The sequence below is a fragment of the Salvelinus sp. IW2-2015 genome, linkage group LG18 (genome assembly GCF_002910315.2).
Source record: "Salvelinus sp. IW2-2015 linkage group LG18, ASM291031v2, whole genome shotgun sequence".
Taxonomy (NCBI): Eukaryota; Metazoa; Chordata; class Actinopteri; order Salmoniformes; family Salmonidae; genus Salvelinus; species Salvelinus sp. IW2-2015.
The window spans coordinates 34130851-34150566 of NC_036858.1; the positions used below are offsets into that span (position 1 = coordinate 34130851).

At 42.4% G+C, this 19716-nt stretch overlaps 1 protein-coding gene across 5 annotated transcripts in view; it reads right to left on the bottom strand.

The window, feature by feature from the left end:
• LOC111978387 (Golgi-specific brefeldin A-resistance guanine nucleotide exchange factor 1) overlaps positions 1 to 19716 on the bottom strand; it is a 110951-nt gene that overhangs the window by 76475 nt on the left and 14760 nt on the right. For 4 of the 5 annotated variants that reach the window (XM_024008417.2, XM_070448485.1, XM_070448486.1 and 1 more), the window contains exons 2-3: positions 18038 to 18141; positions 17528 to 17594 (exon numbers count right to left, since the gene is read on the bottom strand). In XM_024008417.2, the coding sequence (XP_023864185.1) occupies positions 17528 to 17594; positions 18038 to 18133 (163 nt within the window). In that variant the 5' untranslated portion in view covers positions 18134 to 18141. Of the gene's footprint in view, positions 1 to 17527; positions 17595 to 18037; positions 18142 to 19198; positions 19293 to 19716 lie in introns of those variants that run through there. The other variant, XM_070448484.1, reaches the window with a different exon arrangement.

The following is a 19716-nucleotide window of genomic DNA, read 5'->3' on the forward strand; positions in this document are numbered from 1 at the left end:
TACTACATTCGCCCGATGAGCCACTCCCATCTCTCTTGATAAAGGACTGTTTAAGAATAATTCTGAGTGAATTATCTAAACTAACTATGAAAGTGCCGGTCACAACTTCAATGTCCCTAGAGATGATCCCCCTTCAACGGCCCAGCATATTGAGACCACTGAACCGGTTGAATTATCTACTATGCAGCTGTACATTAGTGCTCAAGGATAAACAATAGAGTAAATGTTTGACATATAAAAATGGCTGATGATAACGCCAATAAAAATACATCAACACTGTTCTTGAAATGCATTCAAGTACCCCATCAGAGTAAAGACGGTTTGAATGATGAGTAAACCACATTACATTATCACAAACAAATGTCTATTTATCCCAAAATCTGTAAAACTACTATATGATTGCCAAAGGCGCTTAACCATATAACCATATAAAACAATGCAATGAAGAGAAAATGTGAAATATAAAGACATGAGGGGCAGACAACCTTATGGGTGATCCGAGAGCCTTGAGAAAACAAACCCTATATTTCAAGATCTCTCCTTATATGTACCATATACACTGAGTACACCAAACATTAGGAACACCTTCCTAATATTGGGTTCTGAGGAATCTGTGCATTGAGCCCTGGATACGTTTGACCAATACTTGACTCAACAGTAACAGTGCTCCCCACTGGTTCACAAGTTCAGTTCCCCCTGACCTCATTGTCTGAGATACAGAGCACCACCAACCCCCCCCTTTCTCTTCTCACCCACACCCCTTCCCAAAAATCAAGACAATACTACTCTGCAAGTGTTCCCAGGTCGTTAATCAGGGACGGCATTTCACCACTCATAACCAACTGCACTACCGCCAGTTTAGCAGGAATTTTTACAATTTAAAACCAACATGGGCTTATGTGCATAGCTGAGATAGCTGAAGTCTGCCTTGTACATAGAGGAGCTACTCTGACTGAAGAGGAGGGGCTACAGAGAGCTGGAGCCACCCACCCCTCTCACACAGGGATTAGACTACAACTGACAAATCTGGGTATATTTACCTCACGCTTTACTACAGCATCAACACCTTCGTGAGTGTTTTAAGAGGCAAAACGATATAAACATTTTACAACAACGGGGAAGTCCAGTTTCCAAAGCAAAACTCGCCTCATCTGTAACTTTAAAATGTCTCAAACTTCACCGCAGTTCAAAAGCCATTTATGAAGGAGATGAGCGGTGAAGGGGGGCCTCTGTCATCAAGGTGAGGCTTTGTCCAAGACATGAAAGAACCAGGACCACCTCGTCCCTTATGTCCATGTCACAGTCACATCCGTCAGCCAGAGGAGAGCCATGGCGATAAAAAAGGGAGCCAGAGAGAGGGAGGGGTAGACTGGCAGTATTTCGGCAGGTCTATTTTGCTTTCAGACCAATCAACACCTCCTTGTTGTCCCAGGTTCTTAGCGGGTCTCCTTGTCAGCTGTGTGGGTCGCTCGGCCCGGCCGGCTCCCTCCCGTCTGCAGGACGGCTTTTGTAATCGGAGGCACTGATCCCCATTCTATTTAAGAAGGATGCGTCAACAGGTTTTTTTTAAAACGCTCACCGCACGTCACCTCTTTTCGATTCAATATTTATGATCCCTGAAACGCTGGCAGTTGTTTAATCGTCCCACGCCTGTTCCACCCCTCCCCGCCACCGCTCAGCCATTCCCCCAGTCGTCCCACGACAAGACTATCTTGACCCATGTCACCTTTACAGCGCACACTCCTCAAAACCCAGCTGTGACCTCAAAATAGGTTGTCTTTTTTTAATTCCGAGCATCCAATTGGAAAGTATTGTATTTTGCCAGTGACAAAACAGGAAGGGGGATGGCAACTATGGATGCACAAAAGAGAGTTGTAATCGAGTATCTTCTTAGCATGTTCAATGAACAAGGTGATGATTTTAACCTCCCCATCACAAACACATACGTTGTCAAAATGTTTGTATTTGTATTCATCAGTGTTGTGGTACTCGAGACCACATATTGAGTGTCTCGGTCTTTAATACATTGGTACTCGGTCTTGACTCGGTCTCGGACAGTGAGGACTGGTAATTTCTTCCCGAGACCAGCGGAGTAAAAATTAAATAAATGATAAGCTTCTACTCAATCAGCGCATTAAACCGCTTCACCAGGCCAAATATAAATAAATATATACATACATATATGTATATGTTAACAGACATGTTAACAGACTAAAAAGCTCTGCTACAGCAAGTAAAATTGTCAGAGTGAAGTTTTGTGTCTGGATGTAGCTAGCTAGCAAGCTAGCCAACTTTAGCCAGTTAGCTTGGGTGCTAGGTTGGGACAAGCATGCATTGGCTAGGTTGGGACAAGCATGCATTGGCAGGCAAGCTGCAGAAGGATGAGGCGGCTACAATTCCCCATCATTTATCAGTGCAATTTTAACAACAAACTAGCTGAAAAAGTTAGTGTTTATCTAATGTTCCTTCATTAGATTTTAGCTCATCTTGCTCTGGCTAGCATTAGTTGTTGATCTTGTTGTTGTTTATGTGCATAACAGAGAGAGAGCCAACCTTTTCATGGTTGTTTGGTTAATAGGACTGTACGGCTCCCGAATGTAAGAGGACTCACGTGGTATTTACATATTAGCAGAAATGCATTCAGGTGTATTTTGTGGCTTTTGGCAAATGCGTTCTAATGATCTAAAGTCACGCTGTTGCTACTGCCTGTAAACACTCAGTCCAGTTCAAAGTGAAAGATGCGAGGCCTGTGTGTCAAATGGCTTGTTTGTATAAAGGTCTACTGTTGCGCTGATTGGCTATAGTGCAATGGTCTGTGTAGACTCCAGTCCTGGACAAAACAGATGTTTTATTTACGGCAGTGTCTATCAATTGTCCAAAACGCACAGCCGCTTTCCCACTCTATATTGCTGTCAAATTTTCACAAATGCCTTAGTATAGAGTACCAGTCAAAAGTTGACACTAATCATTCCAGGGATTCTTCATTTTGACTATGTTCTACATTGTGGAATAATAGAGAAGACATCAACATAGCCACCCTTTGCCTTGACAGCTTTGCACAATAGTCACATTCTCTCAACCAGCTTCATGAGGTAGTCACCTGGAATTAATTTCAATTAACAAGTGTGCCTTGTAAAAAGTAAATTTGTGGAATTTATTTCCTTCTTAATAGATTTAAGCCAATAAGATGTGTTGTGACAACGTAGGGGTGGTATACAGAAGACAGCTGTATTTGGTAAAAGACCAAGTCCAAGTTTGGAACCACCAAGATTCTTCCTAGAGCTTGCCGCAAGGCCAAACTGAGCAATCGGGCGCTCGGGAGAGGCGAAGGTCGAGTCATGCGTCTTCCGAAACATGACCTGCCTAAACGCTCTTCTTACCACCCGCCCGCTTAACCCGGAAGCCAGCTGCACCAACGTGTCGGAGGAAACATCTGCAGGCACCCGCCCACCACAAGGAGTCACTAGAATGCAATGAGCCAAGTAAAGCTCTCCCAGCCAAATCCTCCCCTAACCTGAACAGTGCTGGGCCAATTGTGCGCCCCCCTATGGGACTCTCGGTCATGGCCGGTTGCGACACAGTCTTGGATCGAACCCAGGTCTGTAGTGACGCCTAAAACACTGCGATGCTGTGTCTTACACCGCTCCGCCACTCAGGAGGCCCCTTCAGTTTTTTTATTTAATCAATGTGCAAAAATGTCTAAAAACCTGTTTTTGCTTTGTCATTATGGGGTATTGTGTGTGGATTGAGGACATTTTTTAAAATCCATTTTAGAATAAGGCTGTAACGTAACAAAATGTGGAACAAGTCAAGGGGTCTGAATCCTTACGAAGGTACTGTATCTACAATACAAAATCCATGTCTACATGTATGTAGAGTTATTGTCTTACGTGTATCTGAGCCTGTGTGTGTGTGTGTGTGTGTGGTCTCTTCACAGTCCCCGCTGTTCGATAAGGTGTATTTATCTGATTCTACTGCTTGCATTAGTTACCTGATGTGGAATAGAGTTCCATGTAGCCTTGGCTCTATGTAGTACTGTGCGCCTCCCATAGTCTGCTCTTGACTTGGGGATTGTGAAGAGACCTCTGGTGAGATGTCTTGTGGGGTATGCGTGGGTGTCTGAGCTGTGTGCTAGTAGTTTAAACAGACACCTCGGTGCATTCAGCATGTCAACACCTCTTACAAAAAGAAGTAGTGATGAAGTCAATCTCACCCCCACTTTGAGCCATGAGAGATTTACATGCATATTATTAATGTTAGCTCGCCATGTACATTTAAGGGCCAGACGTGCTGCCCTGTTCTGGGCCAAAAAAACTCAGCAGCAAGATACAGAAAAATAGTCGTCAGGGGCCTCCCGAGTGGCGCAGCAGTCTAAGGGGCTTTACTTGGCTCATCGCGCTCTAGCAACTCCTAGTGGTGGGACGGGCGCCTGCAGGGTGACTTCAGGTCGCTAGTTGAACAGTGTTTCCTCCGACACATTGGTGTGGCTGGCTTCCGGATTAAGCGGGCAGGTGTTAAGAAGCGCGGTTTGGCAGGTCATATTTCGTAGGACGCATGACTTGACCTACGCCTCTCCCGAGCCCGTTGGGGAGTTGTAGCGATGAGACAAGATCGTAATCATGAAGTTGGGGAGAAAAAGGGGGGTAAAAATTACAAAAATAATCATAAAATAGTTGTCTCTTCTGGGAACTGTACTAGGTGTTCCAAAAGCATCAATACAGGAACTTACCAAGTGTTCCCAGACTAAAATGTTTTTATGAAAATGGTCCTTCTAAATTATTTCACTAGAATTCAGGGATTGGGAAGAAATGTAGACATTTTGGGGGGAATTCTATGTATCAATGTGTGTGTGAGAATCACAGTTGGAAGTTGATGCACACAGCAATGCTTACCTAATTGGATATGTGTTTAGAATGTTCGTGGTCACAGGGCCCTTATGGGGCATGAAATAACAAGCAGCTGTGTGTTGTGAGACTGCATGTGTGTGCGCGTGCGAATGTGTGTGTGAGGTGGGTGTGTGTGGGTCTGTAGGGAGGTTTATTAACACAGTCCATCAAGGCAGTATGGTACTCGTACTGAGACGCCCAAGGCTTAAGAAGTGAGCGCCACACAAGCAAGACAGTGCCTCCTCACAATACTAATATCGGCCCTTATTTTTTTACAAAAATAAATATAATCCCATTCCACCAACCCCCACCCCACAATAGCAGGGCAACTTCCACAGCTAGTCAGGTGTGCAGTTTGAGTTCTCCAGCTTTGCTCCCCTGCTGCGGAGATTATCCTGGCCACTAATGTTACAGACAGTGAATCAGTGGTGCACTGCTTTATTTCTGACTTTCCAACGTACAACTTTGGTGTCCACCAATCATCAATTGAATGCAATATTTCACACATTCTACTCAACATATCTTCCTACATGAAATTATAGTCTGTCGAAGGTGTTCGGGGTTGAGCCCCTATATTTGTCCATGCTGAGACTGTGACAAAGGTTTTACAAACAGGCATGCCCTATAGCACACCAACTCCATCAGAAGGAAGAGGGAAAACACTAATAGGGACTATGAAATATGTCCACATAACAGAATCCCTGATAAAAGACCAGCCAGCCCCTAACTACAGCCCCTGGCATCAACATGCTTTAGCCTTATGTTGTTTTTTCAGACGGTTAACCATTTTGGCATGATAACCACAAGGTACCTTTCTGTTGTTCTCCCTACGTGTTAACAATGCACACAACTTAGAGAGACGTGGTTCAAGCTAAGGCTATATTGGAGGAAAAGAAAGCAGACAGAGATAATCAACTTCTACCAACGTTATTTTTGCTGGAGAAAGCTGGAGGCTAAACCAAATGAGCTAAAGATCTAGCTGATATAATCCAAAGCATTTGCATGGGGGTAAATATTCATCTGGAAGATTGAATAGATGTACTATATAGCCCTATATCATTTGAATCTATACATCAGAAACAGTCTCAACACTGTAGGTGAACTAGACTAGAGCACTGATCCCATGTTTCACCAAGGCACCCGAGATCTACTGGGACTGTGATGTACTAAAAAGACATTCCAGACACAGAACAGAAATGCAAATCACATCACGCTGGAAAGTGATCTGCTACAGAATGACTAATTAAAAGGTGAAAAAAATGCCGCCCGTGAGGCGCCAACAATACACAGAACATAAACCGCCGCCACGCAAACACAACACGGGGCCTCCTCTAAAACAGTTTCAGCCTCGTGTCAGGCTATAAATAGCGATGCGCTCACATAAACATTGAAAGCAAATACTTGGCACCTCCATTTTCAATACCGGGTCATAGTCAATCTGCTAAATATTGTTCGCCCCATCAAAGTGGCACCACCAGGTTGTTTTTAGAGCAGACCTCCAGTGGGGACGGGCGCAGGAAGCAGGTGTTGAAAATGTCCCAAACCCCAGCTTAATACCCCCTGCTTTATTCATATTCTCAGTTCCCAGTGTGGAGTCCTTAAAGCATTATTGAACATAAAGCCTATTACCTCCAGGCTGAACAAAGGCAGAGGGGAGGTCCTGCTCGAGATCTGCCCCACAACGGGCCAATTACCACCTCATAAGATTATGCTTAACAGAACATTAAAACACAATCCAGGTAGCAGACTGGAAAACACTAAATCCTCAGCATTGGTCCACAACTGACAACGCACATTAGGCGGGCCTTGACATGAACTCAACTGATCCACTCTAGACTCTGCGTGCCACCGCTAAACCTGGAGGATAGAGAACCCTGTAGGTTTCCTTAGACTTTGTCTGTAGCCTATACCCCCCGAAACGTATCAATGCTATCTTTACCGGAATATCATCGACTGTTATGTCATCCTATTTGTCCCTCGTATGACATAATGCCTGTAGTGGTTAGAAACAGCAAAGAGGGTAAAATCATATATCTTGTTAAAAAAAAAATCCTAACCGGAGCACGTGTGCGCGTCAGGCCATCATTAATGCAGACGACAAAAAGGAATTAGCCAGCCATGTTTGCTTATCATATTCTGCACTGCACCTTTCAAAACAAAAGCTGTGCATCAAAGTACATGTCCTTGCCTTTGCCCTTCAATGACCTACATAGGATCTGAATAGTCGCACCAAACAGGTTCTACAGTAAATTGGTAGTTATCGATTGATGTCGACTATTCGGTGACTAGAATATTTGTTATTCACATCCCTAGTGACTTATTTTGAAGAACCATCGGAGAACTTGGCAGGACAAGTCATCGACAAGTGCTCCGAGACAAACTTTCAGGAAGCAATGCTCTACTCCTATCCTCTTCTTTTGCTTAACCAAACGGTGTACCCCTGCCCCTCTCTCTTTTGGGGCTCACAGGGGCTGTTTTGAGCCCGTTTTGCCCTCTGTTCCTGTCAGAACATCCGGATCCTCCAAGCCACCTTCCCCCACTGTCCCAGGCCAATATGATTAATGGCCCTCTGCCGGGACTCTCCATCCACTCAGCACATTGTTGAGAGGCTCTGAAACAGGACAACAGTTGCATCGCCTCTTCACACCGGGCCTAAGCCCTGCCTGTCAGTCCCCGGTTAAAGCACGGTTAACTGGACAGATTTACAGCTACTAACCAGCACTAGGTGACAGCCTGTCTTGGTAGAGGACCCCGATTAATCATGCGCATTTGATGGGTGCTTTTACAACGACGAACCAAAGGCTTACTGCACCAACAATGGCCCACATCCCAAAAACCCACTGCTCTGCTGGTCATAAGGTTAGCATGCATACAGTGTCCAAACATAAAATGTTCCATATGACTTTTTGTACTGTACTGAAGTTTCATATTGTGAAATTTGTCCAACATTTTGCCATTCCTTTGGCTTGACAGTTAACCGTTAAACTTCCCCAAGCACCCAATAATGAAAGCTTGAGTACTGTTCCTAGAAAAAAGTTTTAACCCTTTCCCCATTCGGACTGGGGCATTAATACTACGAGGGTGCTAAGCGTTCCACCTTTCCCATTGACAGGAACAAATGAAAGGTTGGGAGAAGTAGCGGACAGGACACCATCTCTCTAATGGAAACCTCCAGGTCTTGGGTTTTTGGCACAATGGAAAATAAGTCTTGTTCCTTAAGGGACAGCAGTTATAAATTCCTCACAGGGTCAAACACTTGCTGTCCTTCAGGTCTGGGCCCACACAATGTTTCCCTGTGACATTCACAGTCAAAGAGTAAAAAGTCCCCCCTACCTATAAGTCCCCGTTATAGCACAGTGGTGAATGAGAATCCACATGCTTTAAAGGGATGGGGATAAGCAAATATACAGGCAACTTCACAGACTGAATTTCAATAGCACACAATCTTATCGCATTGTATTATGGCATGGTGGTTGTCTTCAAAATACCTATACTCAAGAAGAGAAGTGGATTTGGTGTTATAAATAGGCATTATATCAAGCATCAGGAAAATGACCAAGGTATTAATGGCTCTGACAAAATCATCCTCAGTAATTACTGGCTTTTTGAAATGAGCAATAAAAATGACTTTAAAACTGGGACTGAGAATATAACCCTCCATAATCATAATCTCAGTGGTAAACCCACGGCGTACTGAGGAAACACCAGGGACATGTAATGAAGTTCTCACAGTGGCTATTCCACAGGGTAAAATGTCTTCATGAGTAAACATATTTGTATACGTGACTGAGCGGTATGAATTATGGCTCTTACTTGGCATTTGCCGACTGCATTCTGGCGGTTCAATTGGGTATGATATATGTGCGAATATCAGGTGGCAGAGGAGCGCAGGGGGCCTAAAGGGCACAGTCGGTTCCCACGTGCACAGACTACGGCCCTCAGAGGCCCGGCCACAGCTGCCTGAACACAGCTGTGCGGCCAAGACGGCACACACACTTGACCTTGAACTACGAGTGTGTGTGTGTTTCTACTTATTGATGGACGAGACTGTACAATGATGTACACGTATGGGGTGTTAGGCATTTCATAGATAAAGTAACACATAAATAACGTTAATCCTTTAATAAAGAAACTAGGAACAACATTTTTATTTAAAAAAAAAAAATAACAAGCAGACCCTGATTTTAGCTTGTTAAGACACTTTATAAAATTATTTTTCAGTCGCAAAAATGTAATTTCTTCAGCATCCACTTCCCAATTAAAGGGAGGAAATCATCATGAACATGAAGTGTTTTAGACAAAAATAACATGATTCAAACGTGCTCCCTTGCCTAATTTTGCCACTCCTGCCAAAATTGTCTCTGCATTGTCCTTTGCTCAGGGGACAAGGAGGTAATTATTGAAAAGGTCAGTCTGCAAGTGATCAAATCATGGCTACGGCATTCACTCTACGCTTTCACTGCCATGCCCCCTAATATCAACCACTGGTGCCTTTCTGGTGATTCCAGTCAATTAGAGGTGTGCTTGTGAATTTCGTTAGTGTTTGGAAAAAAGAGAAAGAGCTGTCAGTCAAAGGCCGCTCTGGCTTTAGATCTTGTGGGTGTTGGAATCTCAGAACCTGCATTTGTAGGAATAAAAATGAGGGGATTTAGACTGACTGCTTTCTCTGCAGACCTGTCAAAAATCTGACCTTCACAGTAAAGGAAAGGGGAGGAAGAAAAAAAAGATTTAAAGATTTAAAAAGCTGAGTCTGAGACTGACTTGTGCATAACAAAAGGTAGAAAAGATAGACCAAAAAAATACATATCTGAATGAATTGTGTTCACCCTGCTCTTTTCTATCCTACTTCTCAGAGGTATAGTCGACCAATGTACAACCGATAATATAAATCCACAGAATTATTCAACAGGGGATTGAGACAGATTTCTCTGTTTGATGTTAAACATAGATCATTTATAGAATACATCACTTCCCTGCCAATGTCAGGGGAGAGCTCTGATTGAATTCACACATCAAAACAATGCTTTGTATTTTTGGATGTTGTAAAACATCCACTGCCTATGGCTTCAATGAGCAGATATGGACAGCTCAACGTAATAGGCATTACCAAATTTGTCACAGGGCCAATTTGTCGCTATTAGTTGCTTGTTTGTAATTCCAGTGTAGTGAGGGGATTACCCAACACATATCCACATGGTTATCCCTGTCATCACTGGTCTACTTACTGACCCAGATGTTCAATGACTTGTGGACAGCACTGGCAAACCATAACTACAAAACCATGAGGCAATAAGGCAGACAAGGTTTCAATCAGGCTTTGGCGTGAATATAGAACATTCAAATTTAACATATAAATATGATCTACAATGACAGCTGAAGAGACTTAGAAAATGTCATACCCAAAAACAGCCAATACCAACTAAATTGTATTTTGTTACAGTAGTACTAATGACCTTTGGTAGACAAACTGCAATATTTGTGTGTTTTTATACACTATCGTTCAAAAGTTTGAGGTCACTTAGAAAAGTCCTTGTTTTTGAAAGAAAAACACATTTTTGTTCATTAAAATAACAAATTGATCAGAAATACAGCGTAGACATTGTTAATGTTGTAAATGACTATTGTAGCTGGAAACAGCTGATTTTTTAAAGGAATATCTACATAGGCATACAGAGGCCCATTATCAGCAACCATCACTCCTGTGTTCTAATGGCACGTTGTGTTAACTAATCCAAGTTGATCATTTTAAAAGGGTAATTGAGCATTAGCAAAACCCTTTTGCAATTATGTTAGCATAGCTGAAAACTTTTGTGCTGATTAAAGAAGCAATAAAACTGGCCTTCTTTAGACTAGTTGAGTATCTGGAGCATCAGCATTTGTGGGTTCGATTACGGGCTCAAAATGGACAGAAACAAAGACCTTTCTTCTGAAAATCGTCAGTCTATTGTTGTTCTGAAAAATGAAGGCTACTCCATGCGAGAAATTGTGAAGAAACGGAAGATCTCGTGCAACGCTGTGTACTATTCCCGTCACAGAACAGAGCAAGCTGGATCTAACCAGAATAGAAAGAATGGGAGGCCCCGGTGCACAACTGAGCAAGAGGACAAGTACATTAGAGTGTCTAGTTTGAGAAACAGACTACTCACAAGTCCTCAACAGGCAGCTTCATTAAATAGTACCCGCAAAACACCAATCTCAACGTCAACAGTGAAGAGGCGACTCCGGGATGCTGGCCGATTAAAAGAAAAGATTAAGATGGGCAAAAGAACACAGACACTGGACAGAGGAACTCTGCGGATCAACTCATCCCAAACCATCTCAATTGGGTTGAGGTCGGGTGATTGTGGAGGCCAGGTCATCTGATGCAGCACTCCATCTCCTTCTTGGTCAAATAGCCTGTACACAGCCTGGAGGTATGTTTTGGGTCATTTTTCTGAAAAACAAACGATAGTGGGACTAAGCGCAAACCTGATTGGATGGCATACCGCTGCAGAATGCTGTGGTAGCCATGCTGGTTAAGTGTGCCTTGAATTATAAATAAATCACAGAGTATCACCAGCAAAGCACCCCCACACTATCTCCTCCATGCTTCATGGTGGGAACCACACATGCAGAGATCATCTGTGATGTTGAGATGTTTGTTACTTGAACTCTGAAGCATTTATTTGGGCTGCAATCTGAGGTGCAGTTAACTCTAATGAACTTGTCATCTGCAGCAGAGGTAACTCTGGGTCTTCCTTTCCTGTGGTGGTCCTCATGAGAGACAGTTTCATCATAGCGCTCAATAGTTTTTGCGACTGCACTTGAAGAAACTTTCAAAGTTCTTGACATTTTCCGGATTGGCTGACCTTCATGTCTTAAAGTAATGGAATGTCATGTCTCTTTGCTTATTTGAGCTGTTCTTGACATAATATGGACTTGGTCTTTTACAAAATAGGGCTATCTTCTGTATACCAACCCTACCTTGTCACAACACAACTGATTGGCTCAAACGCAATAAGGAAATAAATAATACAAATTAACTTTCAACAAGGCACACCTGTTAATTGAAATGCATTCCAGGTAACCATCTCATGAAGCTGGTTGAGAGAATGCCAAGAGTGTGCAAAGCTGTCATCAAAGCAAAGGGTGGCTACATTGAAGAATCTCAAATCTCAAATATATTTTGATTTGTTAATCACTTTTTTGGTTACTACATGATTCCATGTGTGTTATTTCATCGTTTTGATGTCTTCACTATTATTCTACAATGTAGAAATGTTTAAAATATAAAGAAAAACCCTGGAATGAGTAGGTGTCCAAACTTTTGACTGGTACTGTATATAACGAATACGACATTTTGAATAGTAAGCAGGGGCAGTTTGGAAAGACGTTGGCGAAATATAGACCCTTTGAGATCCTTAAGTACAAATAATTCCTCTCCAAGTCATGCTGTACATTCAAAAAGTCATGTTTGTATGATATATATTAAACAAAAAGGGGGAAAGTCTACCCTTTCATTGTTTGCAAACAAGAAGTTAAAATCTAAAAGCCGTAGATGCAGATTGCAAATCTGTAGAAAGCACTCAATTATATGGGTCTAATGAGCTTAGTGATGGAAGATTAAGCATTTTTATCAAAAACATCCCTTCCCAAGGAGATACAGGGCCTACTTCCTCTGGGGAGAGAGAAGAGTGTGACGTGGTAAGGTGGGGTGGCAGAGGGGATATGCATGGCATATGCTTAACCACTGGTCCAGGCTCCATAACTGTGTCCTCTGTTTGAAATACAGAGAACCCCTCCTTCCAGAAGTTGTAGGGGGAAAACATTTCAGAAAGAGAGACAACACTTCCTTTCCCAGAACAATTTATAGCTCTGCTTGACAAGACTCCCTGCTATATTTACCCAACTTAAAATTGCAGATGATATACTTCCAGCTGCATTGTGCCATGGCACATGGCCCTGTCAATCACGCTAGGAGAACAGAACCTTTAACAACGGGGAGAAAGTGGCTGAGAAACCTTTCAGTACTAATCCACATTTTGTTCACTGGTTGCTTTTGTTGTTAGAGGAGCTAAGATACACAGTGTGAATGGAATTACTGGGCTTTCATTAAGCAGACAGCTGGGCCACTACAGCCCACCCGGAAGAATTCGTACAGAAATATTGGTTGGGCGGGTGTGGTGGCAGGGGACTTAGCTTGTGTTTGTGTTCCCGCAAAACAAAAACACATTGATCAGTCTGTCAAATACAGAGTTGGGCTTTGGCCTGGTTAATGTGATCTCCTTTTTTTAGGCTTTCATCGCTCACCAGGACATGGACATGCCATGTCAGAGAGCCAAATATGCACAAGATTGGGGGTAAAGGGAGGCAATAACAGCTTAACCCCCCTAATGTTTGCCCATTGCAAATTTCATATCAAACCTCATGAGTATCAAAAAAAATGAATTGTATAATCAAGTCAGTCTGCTCAAACTCAAATGGAAGTCACAACATGGGATAACAAAAAATATTTAGTCCATTAGAATAATATTCAAGCATCTTCTAATATTCCAGAATGGCAACTTGAGCTAAACTTCTTCTGTAAACTAACTGGCAACCAAGAGAATACATCAGTTACCTCTTTAGAATCAAAGCAGACGAACATAATATAACACTTGTTCCCTAATGCTGTGGACTACTAACAAGGCCTTTGGTGTTCTGAGAGAGGTTGGGGGGGATGAAAAAGCGTGGCAGATTCCTCCCAGGCCCCTGGCGCAGCCGTGCCTGTCCATCTCGAGGCAGTGGCATTCCCTGGAGGAAGCTCTACGCCTGGAGGGGGCTGAGACCATGGCTGCAGAGTCCATGTGTTCCATCTCTCCACTAGCTGCTACTGTGGCTGGGGATGGGGCTGCCAGGAATCCCATTGCAAAAGCATGACAGCACAAAGGCTTGACCGCAGAGTTAGCTCACCCGGCGACCATCAGCTAGCACCCCTCCATTAATACACACAACAGAGCCACTCCAAATGATCAATCACTACAGACGGTGATAGAGGGACGGGGGGGAACGGGGATGGAGGTCAGGGGTTCTAGTGGGGTTGTTGCATGCGAACCCTATACGGCACTATAGATACCATAAACGTTTACAAGAGATACAATTGGCTGACTTACATGTTTGAAGAACTTTAAACGCAACTTGCCATCCCATGCCTTAAAAAGTAAATTAGAGTAGGGAAAACTAAATCACTTCTACACAAGTGAACTCAGTACAGCCAGAATAACCAGATTACTAGTATTTTCTATGTCAAGTATTTCCAAACTATAAACCAGATGGGACTTTAACTAAACTCAGCAAAAAAAGAAACGTCCTCACACTGTCAACTGCGTTTTTTTCCAGCAAACTTAACATGTGTAAATATTTGTATGAACATAAGACTTAAAAACTGAGACATAAACTGAACAAGTTCCACAGACATGTGACTAACAGATATGGAATAATGTGTCCCTGAACAAAGGGGGGGGTCAAAAGTAACAGTCGGTATCTGGTGTGGCCACCAGCTGCATTAACTACTGCACCAGATTTGCCAGTTCTTGCTGTGAGATGTTACCCCACTCTTCCACCAAGGCACCTGCAAGTTCCCGGACATTTCTGGGGGGAATGGCCCTGGCCCTCACTCTCCGATCCAACAGGTTCCAGACTTGCTCAATGGGATTGAGATCCGGGCTCTTCGCTGGCTATGGCAGAACACTGACATTCCTGTCTTGCAGGAAATCATGCACAGAACGAGCAGTGTGGCTGGTGGCATTGTCATGCTGGAGGGTCATGTCAGGATGAGCCTGCAGGAAGGGTACCACATGAAAAAGGAGGATGTCTTCCCTGTAACGCACAGCGTTGAGATTGCCTGCAATGATAACAAGCTCAGTCCGGTGATGCTGTGATACACCGCCCCAGACCATGGCGGACCCACCGCCCCAGACCTCCACCTCCAAATCGATCCCGCTCCAGAGTACAGGCCTCGGTGTAACGCTCATTCCTTCGACGATAAACGCGAATCCGACCATCACCCCTGGTGAGACAAAACCGCGACTCGTCAGTGAAGAGCACTTTTTGCCAGTCCTGTCTGGTCCAGCGACGGTTGGTTTGTGCCAATAGGCGACGTTGTTGCCGATGATGTCTGGTGAGGACCTGCCTTACAACAGGCCTACAAGCCCTCAGTCCAGCCTCTCTCAGCCTATTGCGGACAGTCTGAGCACTGATGGAGGGATTGTGCGTTCTTGGTGTAACTCGGGCAGTTGTTGTTGCCATCCTGTACTTGTCCCGCAGATGTGATGTTCGGATGTACCGATCCTGTGCAGGTGTTGTTACATGTGGTCTGCCACTGCGAGGACGATCAGCTGTCCGTCCTGTCTCCCTGTAGCGCTGTCTTAGGCGTCTCACAGTACAGACATTGCAATTTATTGCCCTGGCCACATCTGCAGTCCTCATGCCTTAGATGAGCAGGGACCCTGGGCATCATTCTTTTAGTGTTTTTCAGAGTCAGTAGAAAAGCTTCTTTAGTGTCCTACGTTTTCATAACTGTGACCTTAATTGCCTACTGTCTTTAAGCTGTTAGTGTCTTAACGACCATTCCACAGGTGCATGTTCATTAATTGTTTATGGTTCATTGAACAAGCATGGGAAACAGTGTTTAAAACCCTTTACAATGAAGATCGGTGAAGTTATTTGGATTTTATGAATTATCTTTGAAAGACAAGGCCCTGAAAAGGTGACGTTTCTTTTTTTACTGAGTTTATGAATTAATGAAGAGAGATGAGTAAAGCCATACATACACCACTCACAGTGCATGAACAGACTTGCATGGCTGCCACCTGCTGAACTTATCCATGAGACTCTCAATTACAAACACACCTGTGAAGATACAATACCCTGTAGGCCCTCCAGAAGGGCACCTTGAACAGGGGACTTCATACAACATTTTGTGTCTTATCCATCGCTCAACATATTTGTAAACAAACAGATTGTTGAAAGTGTAAACATGTTCTTACTCAATTGACCTGGTAAAACAGGGGTTTAAATTAAAATACAAAAGAAATCCATTGCTCCATTAAGAATCAGGATGCCAAGACTTGAATTTACATTAGGATAACTTAGTAGACAAGAGAAAAGTGAAATGTAAAGACTGACCAAAAAAATGATGAAGGTCATGTACTCTAATTCTGCCAAGAAACCTCAGATGTCACTGTAGTGGAATAGGCAGTGGATTAGACTAACTAACCAAGTAATGTGAAACAACCTCCTTTACTCAGCAAAGTGTATGAGATTAAACATTTTCACATGCATCATGTTGGCGACAAAGCAAAATGGCATCATGAAATGTTTGTTGCCAACATGAAGGATAGTTTGCCAAACTCCATAGGCCTATACCTCTGGACAAAGTTTATTCCACCAGCATAGTATATCAAGATGAGCAGGATCGGACGGAGCGAACACGTTCTGAGGATGCCTAAAGGAAGTTGCTCTCAGATGAACACCTACGGGAAAGCACAAGCGAGGCAGGCCAAAGAACGTGACATTGGACAATGGTGGCTGAGCTGGAAGAGAGGAGACTCATGGGACAGGGCACAAACTGCGGCCTAAGACTCCATTTGAAGATTGTTACGGCATTATGTCCAAATCGGAAATAAAGAGGACTAAGAGTAAAAGTATAAAACATTCTTATGTCTAAGTACAAGGAGAAAATTGCCCTGTGAAGGAAATATATTTGATAGTAATAGTACATACTAAGAACAAAATATGGTCACAACCAAAACCCATCAAGGAAACATAACTAATGTGAAGGGATGAATTCTCTTCTTAAAATCAAGCAAATCCAACACAGAGTATATTCCATTTTTTACTGAATTGCGTGTTGTGAGAAGAACTCCGAGGTACCGGTGTCTTGAAGTGTTGAGCATCTTCCCCTCCTTGAGCAGAGAAGAACACTTGCACAACTTAGCGTAACATTTACCTTCGCCGTCTTGTTCATAATGAGGCACTTGGATAAAAGACGAACAAACAGTGATATCGTATCAAATGGGACTTCTACAAATGATTAAGCTGAGTAGTCCCCCGCAGTAAGACATTGGTAGAGATAATATTGACAAACTTGAAAGGCCAGCCCATTTCTCTGTGGAAATCTGCTGCACACCTGATTAAATATGTTCTTACTCTTCAGGCAGGAGAAGGCACTTTGTGATAATCTGAATGCGTTTAGCCTCAAGGTCCCCGACTGACTGAGGTTTATTCATGTAACGTATTGGCGGAGGGAAAATTGAAAATATGGCTTTCATTTTAAGCTGGTCTTCTTCCATGGACAATGACAATGATAGTCGTTCTAGTATAATGAACAATTGCTATAAACTTAAAATACTTTCATGTGTTGTCATCTCCTCTGTATCTGCATAATAATGTAAGTATGAAATGCTGTTGGGGAGGAAATAATAGAGAGAAGATTTGCAAAGAGGGCTAGTCAGGAATTAGTAAAGGAGACTGCTGCAGGTATCTATTTGCCTGAGGGATGACAATTTAGAAATAGGGACTTACGTTAGATATCCACTAATATTCTGTAGTTCTATAGAAGAAAAAAAAAGGCCAAATATACACTGCACCATGTACTGCACTTGCCATTATTAGGTTATTACCTTTCATATTGTTGAGAATCTCTTTCAGGTGGCTGAAACTGTTAAGCAATGGATCTTGTTCCTCATCCTGTACAACAATAAAACAAACAGTACTGGCATCAACAAAAACTCAAGCATGAGAGGACATTGAAGCTCAAAGTGAAACTACTCCATTCAAATGCTGTAGATTTGACCAAATTAACACAATGCCTACAATTTTAACGCAATTACTTTTTTTTTCTACTCAGAGTAGCTGCCTATGTAGACTTAAGGTATTACAGTATTTATGACGATTAGGCCTTAACACTACACAAACAAACATTCATGGCAGCGCTATGAAAACTATTTCTGCATATCTCTTCTTTTTAATGTTCCTTCCTCTTGTACCAAGTCTGAAACACTCATTCCTTGAGCAGGTAGTTCTACAATTAAAAAAGCTCAACTAAACTGTTGTCTTTTATCAAACTAAGCCTTGATTGGGAGATACTATTGTGTTACAAAAATTGTCTTTACCAAGACAAAACAACTTACCAAAGGAATATGGGTATTCCACCTTGAATTCCTCTTGATGGCACCTACAACAGTACAGATCTCCCCTTGGACAATGTATATATTCTTGTCCACCATCCTGATACCTGAAAAGACAAACAAAAAAATGTATATACATTTTCAGTAGGCTTACTTCTTACTAAAGCAAGTAAAGTAATGAATGTAAAATAGCTTGGTAGTCAAAGACCAGCCAGTCAATGGAACTGTCTTAACTTAAACATTTTATCTTACAGCTAAAATCATCATAAAGCAGCTGTTCTCTGGACACCGCCTCAGACAAAATCGGGAAAGCCGAACATTATTAGATTGACATTGGTAATATTTGAATAGCAGTTTCCCCATGTACCTCAAAATGGTTGGATTAACCGTTAAGCAGGCCAGAGAAAGGTACTGTAGAAAGATAATATTGTGTATCTGCAGGGAAATGTTATTTGACTATTGAGACAGAGGAGGTCATACTGAGGCAGAATTCTGTTCAAATTCATGATAAGCAGATTCAAAATAATAAGAGATGAACGGTACAGGGTGGTTGGAGTGCTGAAAGGCAAGCATTGATAGGCTTAGACTCGGGTGACTTAAATGCAAACAGAAGTGTATTATCACTTGTTTCAAAAGTGTTAACTCTCTGTCACAACACATTTAGTGAGGATATAGCAAATTGTGTGGCTCAGTAGAAGAACATAAGATTTGCTGTGGTCCTCCAAGGTCTCAGACTTCCCACATAGAGCCATTGCTTGAATCCAAATACGGGCCTGTATTTGTAAGAATGTAGCTAGCTATATTATTTAAATGTAAAATATACCATACAGCGTACAGTTGCTATTGATATGTGGCTTAGGCCATCACCTGTAGAACCACAGTGCCTTCAGAAAGTATTCACACCGACTTCTTCCACATTTTGATGTGTTACTGCCTGACTTTAAAATGTAAATTGATATTTTGTGTCACTGACCTACACAAAATAGCCCATAATGTCGAAGTGGAATTATGTTTTTAGAGATGTTTAAAAATGAAAAGCTGAAATGTATTATGGAATTGTTATCGCAAGCCTAATAAGTTGCATGAACTCAGTGTGTGCAATAATGGCATTTAACATGATTATTGAATGACTACCTCAAATTTGTAACCCACACATACAACTACCTTTAAGGTCCCTCAGTCGAGCAGTGAATTTCAAACACAGACTCAACCACAAAGACCCGTGAGGTTTTCCAATGCCTCACAAAGGGCACCTGGGTAAAAATAAAAAAGCAGACATTGAATATCCCTGAGCATAGTGAATTTACTAATTACACTTTGGATGGTCTATCAATACATCTAGTCACTAGAAAGATACAAGCGCCCTTCCAACTCAGTTGACGGAGAGGAAGGAAACCGCTCAGGGATTTCACCATGAGGAAATTGGTGACTTTAAAACAGTTAAGAGTTAAATTGCTGTGAGAAAACTGAGGATTGATCAACAACATTGTAGTTACTCCACAATACTAACCTAAATGGCAGAGTGAAAAGGAGGAAGTCTGTACAGAATACAAATATTCTGAAACATGCATCCTGCTTCAAATAAGGCACTAAAGTAAAACAGCAAAATTTGTGGCATAGAAATTCACTTTATGTTTGGGGCAAATCCATCATCACTGAGTACCACTTTATATTTTCAAGCT